The 21,024-nt window shown below is 46.8% G+C and overlaps 1 protein-coding gene across 4 annotated transcripts; it reads left to right on the top strand.

The window, feature by feature from the left end:
• The first annotated feature begins 78 nt into the window (after nt 1–78).
• Nucleotides 79–20,902, top strand: LOC137924141 (uncharacterized). 4 transcript variants are annotated; one of them, XM_068767489.1, is made up of 10 exons: nt 79–196; nt 502–560; nt 4,733–4,910; nt 5,606–5,672; nt 5,758–14,776; nt 14,856–14,956; nt 15,115–15,300; nt 15,936–18,163; nt 18,883–19,302; nt 19,382–20,902. In XM_068767489.1, exons 3-10 carry the CDS (start codon nt 4,741–4,743, stop codon nt 20,700–20,702), a joined length of 13,512 nt encoding a protein of 4,503 aa, XP_068623590.1. In that variant the 5' UTR covers nt 79–196; nt 502–560; nt 4,733–4,740; the 3' UTR covers nt 20,703–20,902. The 4 variants fall into 4 exon arrangements, with proteins under 4 accessions (XP_068623590.1, XP_068623591.1, XP_068623589.1 ...); XM_068767490.1 differs by lacking the exon at nt 502–560; XM_068767488.1 differs by lacking the exons at nt 79–196; nt 502–560 and adding an exon at nt 812–1,083.
• The last annotated feature ends 122 nt before the right edge of the window (nt 20,903–21,024 follow it).

Genomic DNA, 21,024 nt, shown 5'->3' with positions numbered 1-21,024 from the left:
CGGGCGGCGCGGCGGGCGCGGTGGGCGCGGGGGGCGCTCGCCGCTCGCCGCGCAGTCTCTCCCGCAGCACGTCCCGAGCGAGCCGAGCGTAGCCAGCGGCCAGCACATACCATGTACATACTCATATGCAGCGCTCGTTTACCGTGACTAGAGATTATTATTGCATCCTTTCGTTGCTTTACTTTAGATAGAACAGGTCAGTGCAAGTTTGTAGAAGTTACCTTAGATAGATCCACTGACGGATCAGAAAACATTTTGTATTCGCCGTTACGACAACGGCGGGGCGCAATGTCGACGTCGTAAAGTGATCCGAGTGAGCGACGCCCATCGATCGCGTCTGTGTTAAAATAGCGCCGACGTGCAGTCACAGACGCGCCCGAGATTTCAAAAGGCCTGCCAGACCACATTGCGTCACCGATTCGATCCTCTAGTCCTCTAGTACACGAAGCGACAGCATTAACGAGAACGGCTAATAATTTATGCTTTTCTTTATTTTGATAGCCACTCGAACGGATCGGCCAGGATTATTGCCCTCTAACTAAAATGATTCGATTTCAAAGGTACGTTCAAACTCACATAGTACTGTAGAAACTGTTCTCTTTGTGTCTGTGTAGTAAAATGAGCAAAGAAAAAATATGTCTAAATAATGTCAGTGTCAATACCGATAATCATTTTTAAGGAAACGGAGACAGGAGTCGGTGATATTTGTGATCAATTGTTGTACGAGTGTTCTTTGTCGGGCCGCGGCGGCCGGTAGGTAGGTGCAGGCGCGTCGCGGGGCGCACACGGCCGCGGCGCCATTTTGTCGCCGCTCACTTCCACCGGAGCGTCGCACGACAGAGGAACGCGGCGGTCGGGATGTCGATGGGAGTGCTTTTACGTTGCCAAAATGTGTAGTGCTAAACATTAGTGACCAAGCTAAACGGTAACCGGACTACCCGCTGCTGTTGCCTCGAGTCGACAAATACTGTGATTACGTAAATCACATTAAAGTTTAGAACCAATATGGCGCTCGCGGATAGCTTGTAATTATTCCTCGTCGCGATACAAATTATATTTATAACCCTAAAAACAAAGCATCAGGTATTTATTCCATTTATTATAATTAATGATAACATCCCGCGAGGGATATCTTGTGTATGACGTGCGTATATTTTATCTCTCGAATTATTTTGCGCGATAAAAGTAATTTTGGGTAATTATGTCGTATCGTTAGCCGTATTCAAAGCCTCTAGAGTAGTATGTCTTTAAAATACAAATGTGTGTATTTTATTGAGACATTTATTTCTTCGTTAATACTAAGCCTTTTTTACATATAATCAAACAATTCAATGCTATTGCTCAAAATGGCGTTTTTAAGTAGAGGGCGCCTGGCCCATGCGCCCCGCGTTCCTTTTTTAAAACGGCTCGAATCCAAGGAGGCGCCCTCTTGTACACCATCCGTGTAAACTGTCCCCCGCGTGAACACGAAGCGCATCGCTCGCTATGTCGAGCTCCAACGTCCACTTCAAGGCGCCGTGCTCAAGAGATCTGTGATAAATCGTCGAACGTTGTTCGAAGCTGTTTCCGATGAAATCAAATGTTCCGTCCGGCGCGGTGGTTTCAGGCGGTCGTCACTAGTTCGCTCGCGCGGCTCCGCCCGTGCGCTGGCTGTGCCGGCTGTTGGCTAGTTGTCTTGTGTTGTTATTGTGTGTCATATTGTACGTCTGGAATCGAATTTGAGGAAACGTGTCACTCGGCGCGTGTGTCGTATCGAATATAAATATTTGGTCGTGTACTTCGCGAGCGTCTCATTGGAAGGTTTGTAAAATTTTTAATTAAGCTGTTCCCACCTCCCGTAAGCGACTGTTATTGCGGCCATTTTGATTGAGCTACGTAGGTGCGTGTTATGTTTTATGTGCATGTAATAGAGAGAGCATGGTATTAAAATGTTTACTCGTGTATGTATACTATGAGATCTCTATATGTAATGAACGGTTACCATTTTCGACTGCCTAATAATAATATAAAATTTGTAAAGTAAAACTTTACAATTTCATTATTCAGTTCTATAGTTATAAATAATAACATCTATTATTAGGGTCTGAATTTAGCTGGTTTTTTTAACGAACTGGTTTGAGGGTCCGAGGCCGTGTTATTTAAATAGAATCCTTTGTGTTGCAAGCGAGCGAGTTGCAAGCGTGCGTAGTGGCACCGCCGCCGCGTGCCCGTGCGCGCGCAGCCGCCGGTGCAGGTGCGCGCGTCGATGGTATCCGACTGCGCTAAATCAAATGTCGCGTCGCGGCAGGGGCCTCCGGAGTTGCATTAAGAGTCGCTCGGTTGCAATTATTTTGTGTTTATAAATGGTGTGTCACGTTGTTTTCTGTTGAGTTTAGTAGTTTTCGAGAGATATTATCGCGATGTAAATTTTCGAGAATTATATAGGCGCAATTAATGAGTTTGGTTAAGTCTTCTTACCCGATAGCAATACGTTTGAAATGTTGCTTTCGTGTTGTCATTTGCGCCGTGTTGCGATGAAGACCTGGGAAACAGTTAAATTTGATTGAGTCTAACTCACGACAATAGCGAAGCCGGGCATCCGCAGCTGACAGTTTTGAATTTGATAAAATTGCATGTCACTCCAGATCGTTGGGAGAGATGAATTTTAAGTGGTACAGTCCGACAAGTACGTGTATGGTCACTATTAGTGTTTGTTTTCTTTTGTATCAGAGAAACTTTTGTCATATGCGGGAATGAGTGAGGGTCAGAGATGCGTTTGCATTGAAATAGTGTTTCGTCGAGCCTCTAATGCAACGTCTGTATAGACGTTGAGGTATTGATCCTAAGCTAAAATAGTCCTGTTCGCCCGTGGGTGGGGGCGGGGGAGGGGGCCATTGCGACCGTTTGATTAGATCACCTGAAAGTGGCGGTCCCGTATGGTCGCGGGTGGTCGCGGGTGCGCGGGCGTAGGCGGTGGTGTCGCGTTTGCAGATTGGAGCCGCACGCCGCGCTTGCCGAGGATCTCGCGGCGGCTTCCGCAACGAAGCGCGCCCACCGCCGCCGCGTGTGTATGTACAGAGTGATTGGTTTTGAGCGTAAAAGTTTCAAGTGGTGAATGTGAAGCTAAATCATCAGCAAAAACTTTTAAAACTTACACCGATTTTCAATCACACCCTATAAATTGATCGCTTTCGAAAAAGATTACACTATTTTATTTTTTCTTTTGAAACGCGACGTCTGCACGGACAGATAGTGAAGGATAATTACTTTTAATACGTAGTTATCAGAAATTTGAACATTTCGAATTATATTATTATTACGTTATTTATTATTTCGTTCCGTTTTGTTTGGCAAAACTATTTCTTTTTCTGTCGTGTATTTTGTGCGCAAGTGTTTGTTGCTTCATTTGTCTAATAAATTAGTTAATTTTGGCAAATTAGTTCGCGTAGCAAAGAAATGTTAGTCCATAATTGACTATATATATATATATATATATATATATATATATATATGTTACGTTTTATAAGCCTCCCCTAATGGGCAGAGATTTATATTGATTTTTTATTTACTTCCAATTTAATTGAATCATTAGATGCAGTGATACATTTATTTCCTCCACGCAGGTGCCGCTTCTTAGCACACGTTCAATATTTATTCATGTGGCATGAACTCCTGACCACTGTGTTATTATTCTTAGATTAATTATAGCCCAGGCCTTATGATTTATAAATCGAAAGGCCTGATGTATTACTTATGACTACAACTGGGGTGGTCTTGGAGATTTTTTTTCAGCCATGTTGGCGGCAAAATACTTAAACTGCGGGCGCATAGCACGGGTTTTGTTCTCATCTGCTTAAACATATTAAAGCAGCGCACTAATTTATGTTAACTTTGCGCTATTTGGTATTACCCTTATACAGCGTGCTCCCGTTTCTGACCTTTGATGATGTTTTTGAAAAATGCTAAAAGTACAGATTTTTTTCTGATAAATTCTAGGCTTTTATGCATCTTTTCGAAGGACTTTGTTCCAAATGAGCTCTTCCTTTGATGTGATACGCGGTGATCTGCCTGGTTTAGAAACGGTTGCTGTCCGCAACTTCTGTGCGCATGAGTTAGTTCCACGTGCTTGCCGAAAATTTCGGAAACAAATCAATAAAATAAACGTAACGTTTGAGCTGTAAACTGTTGGTGTTTTCGGTTAGTCCATAATGAATAAAAAAGCAATAAATTGAATGTCGCCGGTAAATATTGGAAGGTATGGGTCGGCCGCGGTGAAACAGAAAATCAATTGAAGGATAAAGCCTTTGATGTACACACGCTGGGTAGTTCGATGACATAGTCAAGCTCGCAAGAAGTCGCTGGATGCGGGCAGCGCAAGATCGATCATCGCGTCCAACTTTGGAGGGAGGCCTGTGCCTCGCAGCGGACGGTCTGCTGCGAGGCGGCTGATACGATGATGATTAAAACTTCAAATTATCGGAGCTGGTGGCCCGCACCACATTAAACGGCAACGTGCAGAGTGCGCGCCGCAGACTGCTCTGCGCACAGATAATAAAGAACAACGCCACAAAATGTAGCTCCTCTAAAATTTTGCGATACTAAGTATCCTTGACACTTGAATAAAAATCTGATAATTTGATTACAACGCTCGTACCGGCCGCTGACATCGATGTGCTTTCGTGTGCGGTACAATTGTACTAAAACGTCACTTCGCGTATTATTGACACTATCAGATTTTTACCCCAATTTTCAGCAAGCAGAATGGAGATGGATTACGATCGCAAGTTCGAGGAGATGAAGATGTACATTCCATTTCTGGAGAGCATGATCAAGAGGCTGGAGAGCACCGGCGCCACCGCGAGCAACCCGCGCCAGGCGCAGCTCGCTAAAATTCGTTCTCTGCGGGATCTGTTGTCGGACAAAAAGAAAAGGTTCATTTTGTATAATCCTTAATAACCCCTAGGCGCGGCGCACTTTCAATGTTTCATCTTCAGTACATGTCGAGAACTAAGCACAGTTAATTCTGGGCCGCTTCGTAGCATCTTTCTGCATTTAGGTAGTGATTTTACCGCGAAGGAAACTTTCGCGGCCTAATGGTCGAAACGTCTGCCAGGTGACTACCTTCGCGACAGTTTAACCGAGATGGAGAGAGAATCGAGAGCACCCTTATATTCCGGGGTAGCTCTGGTATCATATCGAGGATCTGTCAAGGAGTAGGAATGACTTTGAATTTTTAGACGAAACAACCATTGAACACCGCGTGAATGAATACGGCTGTTAAGATGTTACGATTTTGTTTTCGTGGATGAATACTTGTTCCGATAAGTAGTAGATAATAAATATTGCGGCAGAGCGCGCCTTATTTGGGAACTGGTTATATTTAACTCTAAATTTGTGTTCTTTCTGATTTAATTTCTGCGCCGTAATCAATGTCTATATTAAAATACAGTACTGAGATGAAAAAGTTATTGTGGGCCCTTCAAAAGAGCCTCTCGATTGTTCCTGAATATATTAGAACACGAAAAAACTTTTATTTATCACATAAAGCTTAATCGACACTCTTATATTGATTAGAAGATAATATTAATAAATATTAAATATATTTAAAGAAGCTCATTTGTTTCAGAATGAAAATGGAAAATTTATTAAAATGCGAACAAGTTTTAGTCAACTTGTATGCGAAAGTTGAACAGGTTTGTTCCTTCGGAATGTTTCCGTTCCTATTCATTTTTTAATATTTATTTTATTTCGAGCTCTCAATGCAAACTCTTGTTGCAGCGCGACGCAAGCTCGGATGCGACGTTAACCGATGTCGACAAAAGTCAAAATGTTCAATTGGATTTCGCTCGAAGTAAACTTAAAAATGTTTCGACACATTTACAAGACCCTGGAATGCTTCCCGAAATAGCGCGCGTCGGCAACACGGAGGTGGACTGTGCCGGCAGCAAGGAGCCGGCGCTGTTTCAAAGGAGGCCAAAGAAAAGTTCGATATCACCAATTCGGGGCCCGGAGTCACCGGCGACGAGCAGGCGGGGCTACACGCGAGTGCTCGTCTCCCCCGAGCGCGACGGCGTTGCCGATAATCGACAGCAAGATAAAATAATTGATAAACCACTTTTTAGTAGAAGATCGTCTCAGAGTTCTCCCCTAAAGTTGCCGACTTGTAATAAAAAAGATAAAAAAATGTCCACCAGTGATCCGCAAAAAAGTAAATTGCAAGACTTGAATATCACTCTAAAAGTTCCAGAAGAAAGTTTGAACACTCTAAACACCAAAGATATCCTCTCAAGGATCATTAACTGCAGTGATAACGATGTTGACATAGAAACACTACGAGGATTGAGATCTCAGATACTGTCCGAATTAAAACAGACCGGGGCAAAAGATGATATATCCGATTTAATACTAAAATCTTATAAACACAAAAAGAACAAAACGAAGAGAATCGCAGAAGTTGAAGAAGGAGAGTTATCCGATAGCGAGAGCGAGGCCATAGAAAATATATACGGCAGTTTAGTGGTAGTCGATAAAGAACACGGTTACACGGACAGTCCGATAAAAGTAGATAAAAAAGATCAACCGCCTCGAAAAATTCAAATCTGTCTTGTTATTAATCCAGATAAAAATACTTCAAACGAAATCAATATGGATAAAAACTTTATCAATCAAAATGCTTTTATCAACGATTCTAAATTTGAATTATGCCCAGAAAGCAAAAAAATACAAAAAAGTGAAAATAAAAATGCGAAAGAGAGACAGCATCAAAATAAAGAAGAAGACACGTCATGCACAGGAGTGGCAAACGTAAATCAGACAAGCGATATGCAAATAAGTGGCATCCAGACAAAAGTAGTCAAGACAAGCACAGGCCCCTCGCAAAGTGAGAGCCAAACGAGCCAAGACTCTGCAAGTGAAATACCGGCGAGCAGAGTCCTTCCTAGCGAAATTCGGACGTGTGGAGTTTCTGTGAATGAAATGCCGACGAGTGGTAAAGTTGACGTAGGTGGCAATGTCTCGACTAGCAATGATGTTGCGGCCAGTGCACACGTCTCAGCAAGTGGTGACGCGATGGCGAATAGTGAAATCCCGGCTAGAGGAGAAATCTCGGCAAATTTGAAAGTCGCGGCGAGTGGTGAAGTCCCGATGAGTGTAGTTCCAGCAACGGTAGTCTCTATGAGCGAAAATGTCATCCAAACAAGTAGTGCCCCGAGATATGAGATTGAAAGAAATGAAGGCAAGACTATTCAAACTCTCAATAATAAATTAATGACAGAAAATAATTCCTGTCAGATAAAAGCGGAGGAAATTTCTACTGATAATTTACTAAATTTAAATATGAACAAGGGCAAATGTGGAACCACTGCAAACACTGAACCGGAATCACCTAAAGCCTTTTCACCAAATTTTTATAAACCAATCTCTAATCAAGACGAATATGATAGATCCTGCACAACATCTAATTTGTCCTCTACGAATATAAAATCCAAGGACACGGTAGAGATTAAAGAAAACAATAATTTTCTTAAATTAAAGGTACCGGTAGATATCCCTTTACTAGAAATGGAAACAAATACACAGAAAGAAGTTGTGCAAGAAATTGATATTTTACAAGCTTTGAAAAAAGAAATATTGAGTGAAAAAATACCTGTAGATGAGTCGGAAGCTATAACACCACTGTTACACCAACCAAAGATAATGAAAGTCACAAATATGGAGAAAATACTACCTAAAAAAAGAATTTCTATCGAGAAATACAAAGAAAAGTCCACTTCCGTTCGTAATGCACCGTTCCTATTGCCTAACGAAAGTAACGTAAACACACCCAAAGATGAGCTGTTAAAAAAACAAAGTTTAAAACTAACTGAAAAAGAATACGAAAGATTCAACTTACCAGCAAAGATAGCGTTCAATGAAAGTTCTGACGAAGAAGATAACAGAAAATTTAGTCCTTGTATCGACGACGCTTATAATGATTTGGTGCCAAAGTCGCCCGATCACGAAGACTTCGCCGATGCAGGAATTAAACCACCAGTAATAATTCCTGCTGATCCAGTTAAAAGCACAGTGGTTTGTTCCAAAGCCGACGTGGACATGAGAATGATGTCAATGTTATCCACTACCAACGTACCAAAAACAGGTAATTGTGGTAGCTTTGTAAAAACGTTTGATCAGCACAAAGGTGATACAGAACCGATAACGAATGATAAACGATTGCCGTTAGTGGACCCCCGGGTGAGAAGAGATTACAACTACCCCAATATGGAAAGTCCTAATTTGGGGTTTGCGGACCGCACTCCGCGACCGCAAATTAATTTTCCCGCTAATATGACTCCCAACCGAATACCAAACGCAATGCCCAACATGACTCCGAACAGAATGCCTAATATTACGCAAAGTTCAAATCTTGTGCCGAATGTCGTATCTAACATACCCTCAAATGTGAACGTTTACGAAATGACTCCATCGCGATTACCTTTTGATAATGAGAGCTATTCAAACCAAGGCCATGTTTACGCTCCGATGTTCCCAGTTGCGGAGACGTCTGTACAAAATGATGATGGACATAATGAATTTTTGTTACGAAAACAAGACGATTTGCGTATCAATGCAGGCCTCAACAACAGTGAATTTCATAATGTATATGGGGAAAATAGTAATTCGGTTGTTTTTAATAGAGCAGAATGCCCCCTTACGCCAGTGCATCCTTTCGGAATTTCTGATTGTCCACCGACTCCCAATCATTCATTTGTCCGGATGGAAACACCAATGACTCCTATTCACGCGTTTGGTAGGTCGGAGGCACCTACGCCCGCCATGACGCCCGTACATCCCTTTGGAAGAATAGATTGCCCGTCTACTCCCAGTCACCCGTTCGGGCGAACGGAGGTTCTTATGACGCCAACTCATCCTTTCGGTAGATCAGATTTTTCACAAAACCAGTTAACACCGCAAATGCCACCTATACGATACAATAATTTTCAAGACCCTAGAATCAATAGGGGTAGCTCTGATTTCGAAAATGTATCCAGGTACAGCGATGAAAACGTTTACAATCATTTTAAGGATCGGAATTCTTCGAATGTTAACACTCACAACTATAAGTACGATCAACCGAGAAGAAATTATTCAGAATCTTACCGAAATTACGGTCGACAGCAAAGCGCTGGACGCAGTGATAGAAGTGCTACGTTTGAACAAGATTCTCGCTACGGCGAACGGTCTTCCCGCCGGGAATCGACTTCTAGGAATTATAAAACGGATCGCCACTACTCTAATGATCGGAACAAAGCTTACCGCACCAGAGAAATGCGATACGAATCGGACAACGGTAGAAGCTCGTCGCGGCACGGTGCAAGCTATCGAAGAGAAAATAGCGTCGGTCGAATGTTACCGGAGAATAGATACCTCGAGAGGAGTAATGAAATGAATTCTGCTTCTGACAACATGTTGTCAGTTGAATCACATGCTGGTCGTTCATTTATTATTGACACAAGTGTAAAAAGGAGTTTTCAAAGCACTATTGAAAATCTCAAAAATACGCCTAGATCTGACACAAACTTTGACGATAGGAGAAAAAGAGCATCTAGTGTTGGTAGATTTGTAACACATGAACAGAGTGCGGGACAGGTACCTTCAGATTTAGACAATAAAAATTTGTCAACAACTACACGGAATAACTTTAGACGGGCATGCAGTGTAGGTAGAGAAACAGCTCAGTATAATACTAAGAAATCTTTTGTGAATATTAAAGAGGAATTGGCGTTATATAAAAGGACATGTAACAATGACGTTGCCAAAGATAAATCCGACTCGACTCCTGAAACGAATGCAGCTAAAAAACTTAATGATCGTGATCCCCGATTGTCTCGAAGAGACCAACACGATTTCTTACGCAGTAAAAGCAAAGATGAAAGTCGATCTTCAAGTGAGCGAAGCGGAATAAGCCGAGAACCTAGAAATCAACGTGAAATTAGCAAAGACTACCAGTACAAGCACTCTGATTCAAAGCGTGAAAAATCACGTGAAATTAAAAAGCATGGTTTAATTTATTCCAATGATAATATTGCGAAGGGGACGATACTGGGTTCGGGTTATGGCGTGAAAAATTACAAAATTCCCAAGATCAAAAGACCTTTGGAGGAATTAGGCATTCAAGAAGTAGCTGATGATTTAAAAATTGCAACTGGTGATGATAGTCTCCAAAAAAATAACGTGGAAAGTTCAAAGTTAAACACTGAGATCCAGGTGTCAGCTGAAGTGGATGATGAACAAGTTCAAAACAAAAACGATACGATTACAGACAGACAAAAGATTAAAGAAAAAAACGTTTCCCAAACATTAGAAAACGAAAGTGTAAATTTCGATATAACCTGCAACGTCGAAAGACGCGTGACAAGATCTTTACGGCGAACTACTTTAAATAAAGAAGGTTCGTTAAATTGTAATAGCTCACCGAAAAAAATGAACAAGGTGAAAAAAGTAATTCTCTCAGATTCCGAATCGGACGAAAACGTTCAGGAAATCGAGAAAAGTAAAATTGTGCACAAATGCGAAACGAATGATATTAAAGAACAAGAAAATAAAATAGATTCCATACGCGAAGATAAAGAAAGCTCTGCATTAAATGAGGAGAACATAAAGACAACATCAGCAGAGAACGATCCCTGCCGTGTAGCAGATGCTGAAACTTCAGTTTCGAAAGAAAACAAAATTGCAGACTGTGTACCAGATTCAAATAATTGTTTCGGCATAGAAATGGAAATGTTTCCCGACAATATTACCACTGATCCCGTTATTGAAAATATAAATGCACTTATCGCAGATTTAGATGACGATTTGGAGACTTCAAGAAACGGTGGTTCTAGAAATCAGTTTACTAAAGAGATAAGCCTTGAAAATATGTTAGATAACATAACTTGTGTTGAAAAAAAGGAAATTGTTAATTACGACGACGACGAAGAAGAAAAATCATCAGATACTGTTTTAGTCATCAATGAAAGAGATTTAAGTAAAGATGATACAGACGATAATATAATTTTAGGTAAAGACTTTAATCACGATAAAAACAATAAAAACGAACTGGTTTATCTGGACGTTAGTGCCAAAAATAATGATGATACTGAGGTTTCAACGACTGAAATGATAAAATCAACAGCACAACAGGAGAAGAAAATACCTGCTGAGGAACGTTTAGAATTCCGATCAACACCGGACAGTACGATAGACATTAATGAAACTACTCAAGAGAAAATCGATGAGAATAGTCAAGGAGCAGCAGATAGTACTGACGAGTTACCCTGTGAAAGAAGTTCAGATATAACCTCAACACACAATACATATGCAGTTAAAGAGAATGTTGTAATAAATTCATCAAGTACTGGACTAACACATCAGTCCGACTCTATCGGAAACTTGTTATCTATATTAAAAGATAAATCAAAAATAAAAGAGTTACTTTCCATGTTAAAAGACCAATCAAACGAGAATGAAAAATTAAAGAAAAAATTGGAAAAACTGAGCGAAATCGTTTCAGACGATGAAGATACACCCAGTAGTGTACTTAGTTTTCCGAGTCAGTACGCAAGTATAAAAGATGATAGTCAGTGCAAGTCAAACATTGACCAGGCTCTACAAAATAATCCTGAAACACTTTGTACTGAAAATATAACAAATCAGTTGAGTGACGAAAGAGTGGACGACAGTGGACTTGGTGGAGCAGCGAATGAGTCGATGATAACATTGAATCACTCGAACGAAAATGTTGAAGAAAATGGTAAAGGGAACGAGGAAATTGAAGGCGAGGTTAATGTGTCTGCTTTGGTGAGCAGTGCAGGAAATGATGCCAAGGATAATGATGAAGAAGCAATTTTAACATATAATCAAAGTAATGAAATTGCTTCTGATCAATCCGAAAGCCCTAATAAAACGCTAACCACGCCCGGGAAATTTACTAAAAGAGGCAAAGCAAAAGTGAAAAATATTAAAGCTGACGAAAATAAACGTTCGGACGCTGCGAACTTAACGAATGAAAAACCGTCCAGTGCCAAAATACCTTGTAGAGAACTCAGACTACTGCAAGACGATATAAGGGAGATGTTTTTAAACGATAACGTATTCAATACCACCGGTATCAGAATGTGTCGTTTGGCAAAATTAGCTCAAGACAAAGCTATATCTGACAAAGCAGAAGCACAAAGTGTAGAAAACAGTCCGGTAGTGATTCTCGAAAAAATGAAACAAACTTATGAAGAAAAGTTTAGCAAAGCTAAAATATCTAAGAAAAAAAATAATCCAAAAACAAAGTTAACGCAAAAGCAAATCTTGCCACAAGTCCAAAATAGCAATGACAACACTTCGGCAACACCAAAGAATTCAACTAAACATAAACCGGTGCCCAAATCTAAAGTGCACTTCCCAGAACAGCCAGAAGATCCATATGACTTTGAATCCGATTCAGTTAGTGAGTCGAATAACACCAACGCAAGTGAGAGCAAACTGGATACCACCTCTGAATCAGAGTGCGACTCCCTCTCTTCGTACAAAAGCTTCGGTAGCACTGAGCAGCTGCCGGAGTTGAGGAAAAGACCGAAACGAAAGCGACGCGGGTGGCAAGCTGGTGTAATAAAACAAAAAAATAAGAAAAAAAAGACAGAAATCAATAATCAGGAAAAAGAGAAAACGCGCCTCCAATCCGAGTCGCCACTTCCCGGCAACAACCAGGTCGCCGACGACAATTGTTTCATTGACCAGACCTACTGCTTTGCGAAGAACGTAAGTGTGTACGCGTGTCGCTTCTGCGCGTACGCCGGCGGCGACATCGTGCACCACTACAAAAAACAACACCCGCACTTGGAAATCCCGCTGTCGAGGATGAGCGCCGACGTCGCGAGGAAAGCTATAGCGCACTCAGAGGAAGTCAATTCCCAAGTCATGAGTAAAATTCCGAGCGACAAATATATTTGTAGATTCTGTTTCAAGGAGTTCAGTCGAAAGAAGACGAACCTGGAAGCGTTCTTCTGGCACGTGGTCAGCGTGCATACCGGCGAATACAAGCAGCCGTGCTCCGAGTGCGTCAACCTCGACCGAGCCTGTCCGTTCGACTTGGATATCCCGCCGCCTCCCAAAGAGCCGAAGGGCCAACTCATAGGGTTTATTTGTGGCAAATGCAATTTCACTCAAGTGTCCATGGAGAACTTGAAGACGCACGTTATAAAGCGCCATAACAACGAACAGACTGAAGTCAGCGTAATCAACTTGGCCGTAATATCCAAAAAAATGTTGTCAACTTTCATTAAACTATCACGAAGATCCGAACCTAGGATACTGAGGAGTAGGAGCTTGATTCGAAATAAACAAGATTCTTTCTATGAAGACGATATTACACTGAAAAGTGATGACGGAGACCAAGTCGAAGCAGCCACGCCGGGCCTGCAGGAAGAACCTGCACCGAGCGCGCAGGAAGCGGCCGCATTGAGCCTGCTCGACGTAGCCACACCGAGCCCGCAGGAAGTGGCGCCGGCCCCGCCTCTCGGTGAGGCATCGACACCTCGACGCACCAACACGCAGATCACCTTTGAAAATGACGATGACGCAAATGTCGAATGCGCATTAAACCAGAAAGCGACTATCAAAACAGAGCCCCGCGATGATGACGGCGAGGACGGTGAGACGCAGCTGGACCGACCGCTCAGTCTCGCTTCGGTCAAAAGTGATGCGCCGACTCCGGTCGCCGCCGCAACAGAGGCGGCCGGTTGCTCCCCGCCGCACGCGTCCAGCGACGTCTTGGACTACCCGCACTTTAAGGTGTTGCACACAGATGCCGGCACCCGAGAGTACGTGTGCTGTATCAACGGACACGACAACCACTATCGCACCCCTCTTTTGATTTCGTTTAAAAAACACGTGCAGATCAAGCACAAAGAAAATTGGGACGGCTTCTGTTTCTTGTGCCAACTTATCGTAACTCCCCAAGGGAATCACCAATTCAAAGATTGTTTAAATCATTTCCTCGATAAGCACATAGATGATTTTCCGGTTATGGTACTTGAAAGTGCAGAGAAGGATATCGAGGCACAAGTCGACGACAAACCGAGTAAGAATTACTTGAACGTTCGACCGCTCTCCGAGCTCACCGGGCGGACGCCGAGTCGCGAGCAGCACTCGCCCCTGCCCGTCATCGAGAGCGTCGTCAGTCTGGGAGCACCGGCCCGGCCCGTCGCCCCCGCCGCCACCGCCGAGCTGCAGACCGACCTGCAGACCGACCTGAAGACCGACCTGAAGACCGACCTGAAGGAACACCAGTATGAGGAAGCGCAACAAATAACGATGAGCCAGAAACATAACGTAGTGTTGGACATAATGATGAACTATGAGAAGCTAGCTCACATATTCAAGTGCGCGGGCAGCTTCTGCAGCTACTCCACCGACAACGCGGAGGAAGCGCTGCGGCACGCTGTAGCGCACGAGCGGCTGGGAGGCGCGCGCGCGCTGCTGTGCGCCTACTGCCACTTCGACCCGTGCGGCAACGCCGTGGACCTGGTGACGCACGTGTTCAAGGAGCATGGCGGCTGTCAGTTCGCATGCGCGGCCTGCTATTACCGAGGCGTCGCGCCGCACCTGGTGCGCGCACACGCGGCTCGCCTGCACGCGCCGCCCTCGGCCTCCTCCCCTGCCGGAGCCCCTGGCACAACTCCTGCAGCCACAGCCATTCTCAGGGGTGCGGTGGTGACGGGCGGCGGCGCCGGCGCTTGCGTTTTGCCGCGAGAAGTCGCCGTCCCCTACTACGTCTGTAGACAGGGTACGTATTCCTTGCCTCCGTTGCGTTGACATGATTGTTTGTAATTTTGTCTTATAATAAATGACGACGTAATTTCCAGCGACGAGCGAAGGTGTTTGCAAGTTCAAAACGTACACGTCGGGCAAGCTCTCTGAACACTTGCAAGGCAAGCACCCCGCGGACGACGCGTACGCGTGTAACGTACGTATAGCTGCTGTTGATTTATTGGAATAGGTTGGAATTACAATGAAGTTGTAGCCAAAGCCGATCGTTCATGGGCTCGAGCTTAAAATGAACGTTTACTTGTATATAATTAGTGCAACATCATAATAATTAGTGCCCTGCAAATGACTTTGTAGTGTTGCGCTGCGACGTTTCCGAAGCACGCGGAGCTGCTGCTGCACATGAAGGGCCACGGGTACAGGCTGTACCAGTGCGCGTGGTGCGTGCACGGCGCCGACGACGAGGCGCAGCTGCTGGCGCACGCCTCTCAGCTGCACCCCACCAGGCAGCCCCAGGCCTACTTAAGGGTCATCAAGAACAAGGTGAGTCCGATGAGGAGATATTATCCGATATTAATCTTTTTTTTTATTAAAGAGCTGTGCGGACTATTTATAATTTAAAGCTAAAAAGCTAGAGATTTCCTGGAAAGCGTGTTTATAAAAAATAGTATCGTAGCTTCTCAGCACATGTTAATAAAATTATCTGTGCGCCAAACTTCAAACTCTTGTAAAGAATAGCGAAAGACTCGAGAACAAGAAACAAAAATAAGACCTAACGTCTAAACGTCACCTGGAAAAATGAACAAATCTTTGATGGGTGTGAGCGGACGCAGACATAAGAAAGTTCCACAACACATGTTATGTTGGTGCGTGGGATTTAACTTTTTTGAACATGACCCAATGCTCCACACATACGTGTAATGTCCGTAAATGTTTCGCGATACTACTATGTGAAGTACAAAGTAACATGAAACGCTTATTATTGCACGGCGATCTCGGGTATTCGCTCAGTTTGCTGGCGAATCTTTTTGTTCCACTGATAATATTACTCAGTTCGTGAACTTTTCCCCACCGCGACCCGCCCGCAGCGGCCGTTTATGGTTTTTTTACTTAGTTTTATCTAACATTTATTGTTTAGCGGTTAACAATTAGTTAAAATGTCTTTATTGCATTCATAGGAGGGAAGCACCGGCTATCGTGTCCTGCCCCTGGCACATCTGAACAGTTCTAAAATTAAAACTGTCGACATAACACCGAACAATGTTAAGGGAAACCCAGAGAAGGAGGCGGAGAGGTCTATCGATCTAGAAAAACTCATTGGCCAAACGAATCAGATGATCGACTCCATATCGACCTCCGCTCCGGGAGCGAGTGACGACAACGAGGACGACGACGATGCTTCCGGCGTGCCCCTCTGCAGCCCGGAGCCGCCGGCCCGCAGCCCGCAGCAGGGAGATTCGGTTTTACATTGCTCCCTACTCGACACGACGCCGCCTGCCGACGCGCCCCGAGAGCCGGGCGCGCCCGAGAGCGACGGCCCTCTCCCCTCCACTCCGGTACTGAAGACCGAGCCCGAACAGAGCGCGTCTGAGACGGCGGCCGACGACGTGATTGTTTGTTTGGACAGCGACGATGAGGCACCAGAGCAGAGCGTCTTTGACCTCGCCGGACAGGACTCCGCTTTGATAGCCGACATGAAGCGCAACGACGTCAAGCGGGTGGCGGCCTCGTTACTATACAAATGTGGGTTGTGCGAGAACGTGGTTTTGAAGAATGGCGTGGGCTACAAGAGACACGCGGCCGCCGTGCATCCGCGGGTGGTGCGCTTCCCGTGCGCCCACTGCGCTTTCCAAGGCTCCAAGGACGACGTCATCAAACACTACAAGACCGGTCACGGTGCGAAGGAGAACACGCAATACGCCTGCGGCCTCTGCAACCTTAAGTACCAGTCGTTCGTGGCCGTCAAAAAACATCTCAAAGAGGTGCACGACCTGGCCAAGCTGGTGGTGACGTCCATGTTGGTCAACGAAGGTCAGTACTTGTTCGTCGTGGGCGAGGCGGTCAAATCCAAAAGCGCTTCCAAGCGTAAGCAATCGCTTGATAAGGAGGACGTGGCGGTGCAGCCCGCTCCCAAGTTGAAGAAATTCGGTCCTGACGACATAAACCGTCTGCCCATCAACCCCATACTGGACGAACTTGTGTATTGCGCACTGTGCGAGTTCGGGACCAAGGTGCGCCTCAACATGGTGCGCCACCTGCAGCTGCACGCCGAGCAGCAGCCCGTGCCGCAGACAGCGCCCGTCAACCCCGTGCCGCACCTGGAGACCAATGAGAAACATTTTGACAAAATGCTGAACCTGGCGTCGAGCTCGTTCGTGTCGCGGCCGGACAAGCCCGGCAAAAGCGAGCAGCCGGCGGCTGCGGGCCCGCTCGTGTCTCCCGAGGCGGCTTCGCGCTATCCCAAATTCGTGCCGGAACGCCAGCGCTACACGTGTGGCGCACGCGGCTGCTGCTACATCTCCGTGGACGAGGTGATGCTTAAGTACCACTGGGAGACGCTGCACGCCTCTTCCAACGACTTCCACTGCGCGCACTGCCCGCCCTACCAGCAGCTCAACACCTCCAAGGCGCTCACAGCCTCGCGCATCGTCGCCCATCTCAAAATGCATGACGTGCGGCTGTACGCGTGCTCGGCCTGTGCTTTCTACCACCACCGGAGACAGGTCCTCGAAAAGCACATCGCGGAGCTGCACGGCTCTGGCACTGTGCTGGTGGTGAGGGAGGAATCCGGACCCATTATTCCTAACCCAGCCCCACAGTCAACGGCCACGCCGACCATGGACTTGAAGCCGTGGCAGTGCGGTTTGTGCAAGTTCAGGAGCATGCTCCGGCAGGAAGTGGTGGAGCACTGCGCTAAGGCGCACCAGTCCAAGATGCAGTACAAGTGCGCTTACTGCGGGTACCGGACGTCTACTCAGGAGAGCATTCCGAAACACCAGCGGAACTCTCATCCCGACAAAGCGTTGGAGACTTTCCACTTCTGGTATCGCGAGGGATCACTCCCCGACGACCCCGACGGCACTCCGCGGTGGCAGAAGCAGCGTCAAAAGTGCGGCATGATAGAGCCGCAAGTGAAGAGCGAGGCCATCGACAGCACAGAGGCCAACGCGCCGCTGGAGGCGCCGGTGCCGCTGCCGCCCGTGCCCGCCGTGGATCTGGACATCGTGAAGCGGGAGCCGGGCGCCGCGTCCCCGCACGAGCGCCCGCCGCAGGAGTTGTGCAAGAGCTTCGGACAGTTCTGCGAGCCCGCCGGCCTGAAGTACCAATGCCCGCTGTGCACCCTCTTCACGGACGAAAGCAAAGACGCCATGCAGTCCCATTTGTACGAGGAGCTGCATTATAGAAAGTAAGTGTATCGTTTGCCGCGCGCGCCACTCCCACTGCCGCCCGAAACCAAAGCCGTAGCTTAACGAACGCTCGTAACTGACTCGATCCATTTGTAGCTCCCTTGCAGTCCCTGGTGGACGAAAACATTGCAAGTACACCAATCCACGTGACAATGCGGAGCATTAGTGCCGCGCGAGTAGTGTCTGTTTTCGTTAAAGGGACTTTGAATAGTAAGGAAATAAAAATTTGAAAGAAATAATATTCAAAATTCGAGTAGCAGCAACCATTTACAGAGATAACTGGTTGCCCCTGATAGCTGTGTGATTGGCACATTTTGTTTAAAGTTTCTCGTCATTGCATTCGAAAGTACATTGTAATGTTCATTCACTTTGATTTATTTATTATATACATAACACGAGGTGGCGGTGCACTTTGCGCGCATCCCCCGTTACGAGACGCGCCGTGCACGCCGCGTGGCGCAGAAAGGCTTGCAGAGACAAAGATACACATTCATTACTCAAACCATTGAGTAATACATATACGCGCCATGTGTACTTTTTTCTATTTTATAATCGCTGCGTAATCGTGGTTTGCGGTGTGCGGTTTTGGCACGGGCGACAAGCGGTCGCGCTGTCTATATTTATTTAAAATAACCTCAGACCCCCTGCTCGTCGTGTCCACGCATAGACAGACGATGATTTCCATGACTTGTATTTATTCTGCTGTCATATGTTGCAGGTGGCTGTGCGGGTTTTGTTCGTACAAGGCTTTCCACAAAAGCGGTCTCATCGAGCATATGCTCACGGAGCACGGCAAGCATAGCGATCCCGTAGAGCTGCCGGTCGACGCCCGCATGGAAGCGTGGATCGCCAAAGCACTCGACTATCAGTTTGTCTTGATCGAGAAGAACAGACAAGACTCGGCGACGGGAACCTCCGGCGCGTATTCCGATCCTGTCCCGTCGACATCCTCAGCTCCCGCCGCGGCGCCGGAAGCCACCGATCCCGCCAAGAGTTATGCCGCCGAAGACTTGGAAAATTCTTTCGGCAGCTTCGGTACCTCCGCCGACCGGAGCTTCAAGTGTCCCAAGTGCAGTATTAAGATGAGAGAAGAAAGTGAAATGCGAGATCATTTGGAGATGGAGCTGAACAAAATCAGGTGATTATTAAGAATGGCTGTGTGAACCGGTCTGTTGCGCTCGCGATGTGTGTTGTTCACTTTGATTTTGTATCCGTAGGTGGTGCTGCAACAGCTGTGCGGACAAGTTTCAGAACTATCACGAGGCGCAGTTCCACTGCCGGACGGCGCACGCGGGCCGCTCCGAAGCTGCGCGCCCCGTGGAGGCTGTCCGCGACGCGGCGATGCGCTCGGCGTGGATCTCCGAAGTGCTGGCGGTGCAGAAACTCAGCATGAACTGTCAGCCGACCGACGGCACCGACTCCACGGAGGCAGCTGCCGGAGGCGCAGCGCCCGATGACTCCCTGCTGGTGGTGCGCTATGCTGAAAAGGTCCCAACGCCGGAGGTGCGCGCGCAGATGCCGCGCGCGCTCGGCGGCGTGGGCACGCTTTGCGGCCTGGGCGGCCTCTGCGCCGACAGCGACGAGGACGAGGAGAAGCTCGTTATCGACGAGCCGGACGCGGGCGTCGTGTGCCCCTTCTGCAATGCCGAACTTGACGACGCGCGCGAGCTGCGTAAGCACGTGAAGCAACATGACGACATCAAGCCCTACTTCTGCAGCTATTGCGAGTTCAACGGTTACAGGAAGACCGTGCTGAGACACCTGAGTACGGTGCACCGCGAGCGACCGTCCCGCCTCGTCACTAAGCGGCAGAAGGCGCAGGGCGCACTGCAACCGCCGCTCCCGGCTCTGGCGGCCGCCGCGGACGACTGCTCGGAGCTGGTGTGTTTGCGCTGCGAGCAGACGCTCACGGAGCGCGAGGCCGCGAGGCACACGCACAAGAACTTGTGTCCGGCATTCGCGCGCAAAGGGCCCGGGGTAATGAAGTGCTGCGTGTGCCACTCGCTGTTCGAGAGCGTCGGCGCGGCCCTGGCGCACTACGACGCGGCGCACCCCGCCCTCGACCACGCCTACTTCAATATGCGCCTCAAGAGCCGAAGCGTGTACTGCTGCTCGCACTGCAGGCAGTGCTTCAGGCTCTGGAAGGATTTGATGGCGCACGGAAAGGCTGTACACCCCTCCCTGTCGCTTAAATTCACCAAGCGGACCATCACCGGAGGCGAGTCGCACGACGAGATCGAAACCGTGACCGGGACCAAAAGGAAATGCGAGGACGCGACCGAGGCGCCGACGCGAAAAATGTGTGCGCGCAAGTCTACGACGAAGCTGCCTCTGCGAGCGGTCGCCAGGAAGTCCACCACAAAGCTGCCCGCCGGCGACGAGTACTCGTTCTACGGCACGCGGCCGCAGACACGCGACCTGGGCAGCGTCACCACCAGCGTGTCTTTCGGCGCCGCGGACGTGGCGTTTTCATTCAGGCAGCTAAGCGAGGTGATCAAGATCAACCCCGCGGTGCTCGTGGAGGACATCAACAAGTGAGCCGGCACTGCGCGCCTGCCTCGCTTTGAACACTAATCATTTTTTTAAGTTTGTTCTTGAACCTATTCCATTCCTATGTAAATATATGTACTTAGCAAGTCTAAATGCCAGAACTGGTAGTTTTAAGTAATTTTTATATACATGTCGTATGTCGCGCTGACAGCCGCGAAGGAGTCAAAAATTAAAAAAGGTTTTAAAATACTGCCGTCTTTGTTTGATGCTCGCTACGCATGATGGTCACTCTGGTCGCTGGTCGCTGGTCGCGGAGACTAAGCGTCTCAGGCGTATATTTGGTAGAACGCGGCAGGCAACCTAGAGTGCC

Source organism: Battus philenor, unplaced genomic scaffold (assembly GCF_028537555.1).
Source record: "Battus philenor isolate CCGP_79_NKW_IND1 unplaced genomic scaffold, ilBatPhil1.0.hap1 SCAF_23, whole genome shotgun sequence".
Lineage (NCBI taxonomy): Eukaryota > Metazoa > Arthropoda > Insecta > Lepidoptera > Papilionidae > Battus > Battus philenor.
Note: the sequence above shows the minus strand (reverse complement) of the source record. Positions and strands in the feature narration are given on the sequence as shown.